Source organism: Gobius niger (assembly GCF_951799975.1).
Source record: "Gobius niger genome assembly, chromosome: 20".
Taxonomy (NCBI): domain Eukaryota; kingdom Metazoa; phylum Chordata; class Actinopteri; order Gobiiformes; family Gobiidae; genus Gobius; species Gobius niger.
Genome location: NC_136871.1, coordinates 16,816,757 through 16,825,384, shown reverse-complemented (window position 1 = coordinate 16,825,384; position 8,628 = coordinate 16,816,757). Strand labels below are relative to the sequence as shown.

The 8,628-nt window shown below is 38.9% G+C and overlaps 1 protein-coding gene across 3 annotated transcripts; it reads left to right on the top strand.

Annotated features, from left to right (window-relative positions):
- Window positions 1–4,734: 4,734 nt before the first annotated feature.
- Window positions 4,735–7,793, top strand: prr13 (proline rich 13). Of its 3 annotated transcripts, XM_079579435.1 has the most exons (5): window positions 4,735–4,837; window positions 4,992–5,030; window positions 6,302–6,721; window positions 6,755–6,855; window positions 7,248–7,793. In XM_079579435.1, the coding sequence occupies exons 2-5, from the start codon at window positions 5,015–5,017 to the stop codon at window positions 7,296–7,298; spliced, it is 588 nt and encodes a 195-aa protein (XP_079435561.1). In that variant the 5' UTR covers window positions 4,735–4,837; window positions 4,992–5,014; the 3' UTR covers window positions 7,299–7,793. The 3 variants fall into 3 exon arrangements, with proteins under 3 accessions (XP_079435561.1, XP_079435559.1, XP_079435560.1); XM_079579433.1 differs by having other exon boundaries at window positions 6,302–6,855; XM_079579434.1 differs by having other exon boundaries at window positions 6,302–6,869; window positions 7,265–7,793.
- Window positions 7,794–8,628: the final 835 nt, after the last annotated feature.

Below are 8,628 nucleotides of genomic sequence, written 5' to 3'. Positions count from 1 at the left end.
GCCACTCACTCCTCAGGCCGAGCCCACCCCAAACACACGCCACTGTGCCTTTATTTCTGTATTATTGATTTTTCTATTAGCTGTCCGTGGTATTTAATTTAAAACATACTTTTAAAAGAATGCCACTATACTCCATATTTTTAGTATGGTTATTTTGTTCATAAAATGGGCTCAAACTTTTAACTTACCTTGGACTACAACAAGGCCTCTGGTCATTGGCAAAAATCAGGTTTCCCACAGAACCCCAAAGTCAGATTTTAAAGACACTATACCTGATTTTTTTTCTTGCAATGGAATGAAAAAAATGTGTCATCCTTTTCAAACTCACACATTTTTGTGAAACACACTGTGCATCTAATTATAAAGCTTTTGTATCAATTTCATAAACATAAACAGGTTAAACTGTAGCCAAAATGTAACTTACAATTTTAGAAACTTACAGGTTAGAATTTAAAACAGCTCTGCTTGTGTACAAGTCTTTTCATGGTTTAGTGCTGAAGTACATCTCTGACATGTTACAGCCGTATGAAGCATCTAGGGCCCTGAGAACTTCAGGGAGGGGTCTCCAGGTGGTTCCCAGAGTCAATAATAAACATGGTGAGGATGGGAAAGGACATCCTTCCTGTTAGGTTCAGGATTGAGTATAAGATCTGCCTCCTGACCTATCAGTGTGTCTACGGCAGCGCACCAGTGTACCTTAAAGAACTCATAAACAACCACAAACCAACCCGACAGCTCCGCTCCTCTGACAGCCACCAACTCCTGGTCCCCAAGACAAAGCTCCGCACTATGGGAGATGGGGCGTTCCAGGCAGCTGCTCCTCGACTGTGGAACGCCCTACCCAACCATCTGAGGGCACCACAGTCTATTGAGGTTTTTAAAAGTAAACTTAAGACCCACTTATTTTGTGCGGCTTTTTCTTAGTAGGCCTATGTTTATTTTGTGTTTTTAACTGATAATATTCCTTGTCTTTTTACTATTGATATGTTCTGTCTGTTCTGTTTTGCTTGTTTTTTGTGTCAATTGTAGCACTTTGAGATGTGTTCTTCATATGTAAAGTGCAATACAAATAAAATGTATTATTATTATTATTATCCTTTACGAGGATGTGAAACAGGCCTCGACTCCGATGTTCAAATCCAGACACCCATGCATTTTGCCCATGCATATGACAACTGAAAGTATTTTATCTGCACTCTTGCCTTTTACTGTAATTGATTAATTTTATGTTGATGTTTTTATCTGTTTTCTTGTCATTTTGTGCAACTGTGAAGCACTTTGAATTGCCTTCTGTATGAATTGTGCTCTACAAATAAACTTGCCTTGCCTTGCCTTCTAGCATTTCTGTGACAGTGACCCTGAAAAGTGACCCTGTAAGATGTAAAACTTCCTAGATATGTTTGGAGAGTAAGGAATGAATCTCGACCACAGCTAACATTTTGATTTGCTATCTTTTTCTTTCAATTGTAAAGCCAATTTTTATTCAAATAGCCCACTTGTGAGTGACCCCAGAACTAATGGTGACCACCTTTTATAGGCCTCAAACAACAGTGACTCAGCATTAACATTAGTCCCTTGACACAAATGTTAGCAGTGCAAGCCCTATTTCTGGATGGCACAGATTATTATTGTGTTCTTGGACAAGACACTTAAACAGTCTGTTAAAGTGTAATTGATTGATTGATTGATTTGTGGTGTTAGAGCAATGTCGCAGATTGGCAGCATTGGTTCTACCCCAGAGGAGCTGTGGCTACAATAATAGCAACCACCGCTTTGTGTGTGGCGTGAATGAATCATGAGCGTGGCAATTTGAAAAAGGTGAAACTACAAGACAAATGAAGCCAATTATTATTTAGTATTACTAGATTATTATCATTAGGAGACAACAGATAGTTCAATAAAAAGGCTAAAACGTGTCTTAAAAGGGGTAAATACTTTATATAGAATTGCAATCTGACTGGTTAAAAAAAGCATAGCTAAACCTGGATTTAACATTTAATAATACATGAATGAATGGAAATTAGCAGTAGGTAAACAGGTTCAAAGTTTGTCAGAAACATACAAGTAATGTAACAATGACATTAAAATTCCAACTCCAACATATGAATCTGTCCAAGCACCAAAAACATACTGTATATAGTTCTATTAAAGTGTATTTACTGACAGATTCAGTATGATGGACATATTTTCTTGTAACATTGAGGAAAAAGCCTGAGACTCTGGGTCACTGAAGAAGAAGAGACATATGACTGGCAAGTCAATCTGAGTCACTGCTGCTGCTGCTGCTGCTGGAGAACTGTGAAGAAAGCAGAAATGTTATGCCATAGTATTTCTCCGTGTTGACATTTATGGGCATGTAACTTAAACTACTGGCATCTTATGTCATTGAATTAAATGTTATTAAATGTACCAGGTAAAAAGAAAAGGAACCAATTTATCCTCACCTTGCCATGCCAATACCTATGTCCCTTATGCGCTTTCTTCATCTTTTTTTTCATTTTGTGTCCCATCAGCCCCACCCCAACTGCAACCATGCCAGCAGCTAACCCACCAGGCCTGGGATTAACTCCATAATGATGAGGATGATATCCGTGGTAACCTTTATGTCCGCCAATGTGCAATCCTTTTGGGGAGTGGGGAAAATGACCAGGTTGACTCCATGGACCGGGGTGACCACACCGACCGGGGTGACCACACCGACCGGGGTGACCGCACCGACCGGGCTGACCGCACGCACCGGGCTGACCACACGCACCGGGCTGACCGTACGCACCGGGCTGACCGCACGCACCGGGGATACCATAAGCAGGAGATGGATAGGGATACCCGCCTGTAGCTGCAGGATAAGAAACCCCTGGTACCCCATAAGGTAAGGGTGGATTTGGTCCCATTCCTGGATAAGGTGGGTACAGACCAGGACCATACTGGCCTGGTGGGTAACAGGGCTGTGACGGCTGGGGAAATACCCCTGAAGCAGCAGGAGGACAGGGCGAGAGGTAACCAGGAGGGTAGGCAGGGTTTGTTGAAGCCATTGGAGGAGGGAATCCTTGTAAAGAGCAGAAAACCTGCCGTTAGTTTGAATAAAACATCTAACATCCGCATAAAGGTTTGTGTACTTACCTTGATTTGGCCACATCATAAGAGGTCCTTTAGTAATCTAAGTAAATAGACAAACAATCAGATGCATCATAGAGGACAAATGTGTTGTACAGTTGATGTATAATGACAAATAAAGCACCTTTACCTTCAGTCAACCTAGGCCAATACCATTACCAGAAATCTCTTCTGCGTGAGTAACTCGACTGAAGAATAGATTTAGGGCATTTCTTTTTCTCAATTCGTCAATAATTAAGTGGCTTTGGAGTAGTTAAACACTTAGTATGAAACTAGCCTATTCTGTTAAAGTTAAAGTAGAAATCCATTACAAATAGTAAATAATAAATAAACTTACCAAGATCTACTTCTCTGGTGGTGGATTTTTCCAAAACACTGTTTGTGTTCCGCATATGAGCGGCAAGCACGGGGTGTTAAAAAGGGAACATAGGGCACGCCCCTGCAGGGCTTTTGATAGGCTACACTTTGCGTAATGGTGGAACAGAAACTTGTAATACCTGTTGCTCTAACTAAATAGTTCCATGACACAAGTTATGGGATTGTCTGAGATGCCTACATAATGTAAAAGGGTTTGTCTGTAAATAGATGTTGCACTATTTCAAACAAATAGGACAAAACCACTTGACAACCAACAACAACAACAAAACATGTCTGGACTATATCAGTTATGAGCCTTCTGAAGCTCTGTGAAACCTGAGTCCGTTATAGTTCAAACTTTTATCAAATAAATTGATAAATCTTTTGAATAAAATCAACAGCACTTTAGAAATGTGATTAATCGCTGATTTATTACGGTAACACTTACTTTTACACTACTCTTGATACATTGTACTGGCCACATTTAGTACAGGTGCTGTGCAACAATGTGTAATCATTTCTATGGGTTACATGCACAGTGGAATAATATGTATTTGTAGAGTGGAGTTACATAATGTAATAACACATAAGACCCTAACTCTAACCCTAACCATAAGTCCTAACTCTAAGGGTCTTATGCCTTATTCCGTTATAGCTACCTCAAAAGTACATTTAGTTTAGTACTCATTTTATCATAATCTAGACCAGACACAGACACATAATGTAGACCAGACACAGTTTGTGCCTTTATATATTACCTGTGTTTCAGTTTTATTGTGTTTATTGTACATATTGTTACTGTTCTTGTACTGCACTTTGGTCGACTATGGTTGTTTTTAAATGTGCTTTATAAATAAAATTGACATTGACATTGACATTGACATAATCTAGACCAGGTGGTACTTGAAAAGTTAAGGTCAGGTCAGCCATCAAGCAAATTGATCACCCAAAAGATCCGAAACCTCTCAGATGCCAATCATAATGATTGTCTAGGGACAGATGGAAATTAACCTATGGCTAAAATCTGACATATTTTATATGTTCATTAATATGTACAGTCCCCACTTAAATAACTAAATATGTAAATACAATACATTTTGGATTCTTAGGTTGTTTTTTCCCCCCTGCTGTCAGAGTATCAAAGCTCTGACAGACGGCTGTCGATCACACAGGCCAAGCCGCCTTGTGTTTTCCCCCTTCTTTTTTTCCAACTGCGCAATGAGGGTCAGGTAGGCGCGTGTGTCTTTAACAAAGGGTGGGGCTTCGTGCATTACTTTAGCATTACTCTATGCGGAAGCAAACAATTGTTCAAGTCAAGTCTCCACCAGACTAGTGGATCCGAAAGAAGCTACAGACTATCTAAAACGTAAGTAATTCTATTATAATACAAATATGTGGAAGTTACAAGATGACATTTGTGCTATCTACAGGCTATGTACGAGATGTCACGTTATTAAAAGCTAACAATCTTCTGAAATAGCCCATACATTTTCACTGTTTAACAGCGCTTTATTTTTCAGCATCTTGTGCAACAACAGAGCAGATGTGGCCGAATCAGGGTAGGCTATAAAAAGTTTTTGAATGCGCATTATACTTATTTGCAGAAAACAAAAACAAAACACAAACTTTTGAGCTGGATTTTTCATTTTAAGTTTCTGTATGTCATTCACTCAGAACTACGATTGTTTATATATTTAGAGTAGAAGCAGAACTGACAGAATCTTGCTGATGTAGCTGCAGATGCACTTTGTTTACATAGGCTGTAGCATAGATTATGAACAATATCTACAATTTCTGCTTTCTTGTCATCACGATTAGCAATATTATCCCACCCCTGGTTCTAAACTACTTTAAAAAAATAATAATAGAAATAAAAGAATAATTAAGATAAAAAATAATAGCCTAATAAAAATAAAAAATAATAATAAGAAGAACAGTACAACTTTTAAGAAATAGTATTAATTGTAGGCTACATGTCCAGTTGCACATGTGTGGTCATTCAATTTAAAATTCATACACCGGTATACAGTTTGAGGAGCCACACAGACTATCTTGGGAACTTGGCTTCAGGTCTTTGTTTTCTCGCTTATTTACCCCATGACAATTTGCTCCCATTTTTACCATTGATTGGTACAACAATTACACAGCCCCCATTAGTCACAACAGTTCCACTCACTTCTGGTCGCTTGCTGGAGTCTGGAAGTTGCTTTTTTAAATTGTGTTATTGTTACTTTTCCGGCACGTTTTTGACGCTCTTTTGTTGCTTCTTAGTCACTTTCTCATAACTTTTTAACCATGTTATTGTCACTTTTTTGACAATTTTTCTCAAGAAGCTTTTATATTATATTATATTATATTATATTATATTATATTATATTATATTATATTATATTATTTCATATTATTTCATACTATATATTTATATTTGGATATAGCCAAACTGGAGAAAATGTGCTCTGTTCAGGCGGGAGTTAAGACGTTAATATTTAATTTTTTCAAAAAGTCAATGCAAAATAAGAATGGGATTTTTTACTGCCGGACCCCAGCACGGAGAAGTGAAGAAGTGGGTGGGACTGTTGATTTGTATAGAGGAATAGCCTACTCGACTTGAGTAAAAACAATAGTTGCTCTTTAAGTAGCCAAGTGACCAAAGCTTCATGATGACAAATAAAACAGAGCAGTTTGTAATTTATGTACTTTATTCTTTCGACTTGTTTTATTTTATAATTTCAATGTATTTAGTTCTTTTTTTACTTGAATGTATGTGAATTTAATGTAAACCTCCCACTATCCATATGAATACTTTTCAAGCCATTATATTATTTTATAGGTCCACCCAATCCTATGGGTCAATCCAACCCTGCATATCCACCAGGATACAATCCCATGTTCCCACCGGCTGCTCCTGGTGTGTTTCCTCAACCAGGTTGTGCAGGTGGTCTGTTCCCTGCTGGCCCTGCCCCTAATCAGTATCCTGGAGCCATGCCCTGTATGCTCCCAACAGGACCTCAGACCTACCCTGCAGCTCCAGGCTGCTATCCCGGTGTTCACCCTGGCCCATACCCACACTCTCCCAAAGGAGGGCACCACAAAGATCATAAGGGTCACAAGGATCATAAGGGTCACAAGGATCACAAGGGTCACAAGGATCATAAGGATCATAAGGGTCACAAGGATCATAAGGATCACCACAAAGGTCATCATGGAGGAGGATATCCCATGGGTGGAGTTGCAGGAATGGGTATGGGAGGTATGGGTATGGGTATGGGAATGGGTATGGGAGGTATGGGAATGGGTATGGGAGGTAAATGCCATAAAAAGATGAAGAAAATGAAGAAAGGACACAAGGAACACAAACATGGACACCATAAGCATGGAGGAAAGGTGAGGATGAAACTGTTATTACACGTTACTTACAACATGCCATCCTGAGACCAGTTATCAGGTTCACCAGTAACTCCAACATTTCACACCAAGTACCCTAAGAAAGAGCTGTCTGAGCACCAGTCACAGATCAAAGCTCGGTTTATAAAAGAGACTATAACCTGAGCTTAATCTGGTGTAAAACCTGGTTGAATCAATTAAAATACATCAAGTACTACACAAGGGATGCCCTGGCCTTGCCACAGTTTGAGAACCTCTGAGATAGACTGTTTGAGACGGATTTTAGTATTGCTCAGGGATTCCCAACATAAAGCAATGTAACAGCAGTTGTCAATCACATTACAAATCCAAAAAGTATGAAATAACATGTACATTTTCTTTTTCTTATACAGTCATCCAGCGGCAGCAGTAGCAGCAGCAGCAGCAGCAGTGATTCTGACTAAGATCTTTATGATTTATTTGATGACAATGAAATGATGCATCTGTTACAGGAAAAGTTGTTCCAATGTTTTAATCTTTCTCCTTTGGATTGAAACTTGTTTTGTATGTTACCATTGTAAATGTATCGCCTGAATATTGATCTTCTTGGGCCTGTTGTATAATCTCTAGAGCGGACATCTGCAACCAAGGGTCTCTACGATCTCTGTCTTACCTTATTTAGTTGACACTGGCCCTTTACAAATGTGATGTTAGTATTGTTGGGAAAGACGGGCTCTTTAAATTGAGGCTCATTGTATGCATGTGGATAACACTTATAACTAAATTAACGCTACATAGGAAAAACTACATAATAAATAATCTGCTTTAGGTTTGTCTTTCAGTTAATGTGCAGCAAAATGGATAAAACAAGTGTGGGAGTGGTGATTATGCAGGATCTGATTCATAGTGACTTCATGGCCATTTATGTGAAATATGTTGAACATACAGGGTAACATTTTGGTGTTCTCACCAGGGGAAAGAAAAAAGAGTTCAGTTATTAACTAGGGCTGTAAAAGTTAAAGCCTTTAACTCACAATTAATCAAAAGATAGCCTATGTAAACAAAGTGCATCTGCAGCACCATCAGTCCAACTGGTTCAACATAACTCTTGTCCCACCTGCACCAGATAATCAACATTATTTCTCTCTAGTTGTTATTTATTCATTCATAGTGTCATTATCTCCACTGTCCCAAATAGATTATATCTGACCTCAGAGAATTACGAAAAATAAAGGACAATTCGATTTTTCTTTTAATTCTTGCCGGCCAAACTTAAGTGGGGAAGGTATGTGTATTCATATGGTGTGCCCAAAGTGTGCCTAGTTAATCACCATTGCAATGCATAAATTAACAAATGCCTGACGTAATTAGAATTTTACTGGAATCAAAGAGCCGGTGGTATTGCCAAGAACAGACGCATGTTCCATCTGTTTTCACAAGTACATTACAGCTGTGGCGGTATCTATTGGCTGCCGTAGGCTTATGAACACCTGCAGGAAACCATACACAAGTTTAATTATTGATTGGTGTAGTGAGTATTTGTCAACAAAAACTTAAACTTAAACTGCGACATAAGAAAACTTCAAATAAACACTTCAGACGCACCCTGGGTTTTTGGTTTACGCAGCATTCAAAAGAGAGCAATGTCCAAACAAACTTAAAGGTTCAAACAGAGGGTTTATTTTCCAGATTTGGACGGCAAACAGCAAGATTTCATGTAAGGCCTACTTGCTGCCTCTCCGACGTGACTGGTAAAAAACCATTAGCCCACCCAGGTGCGTGTTGGACAATGTG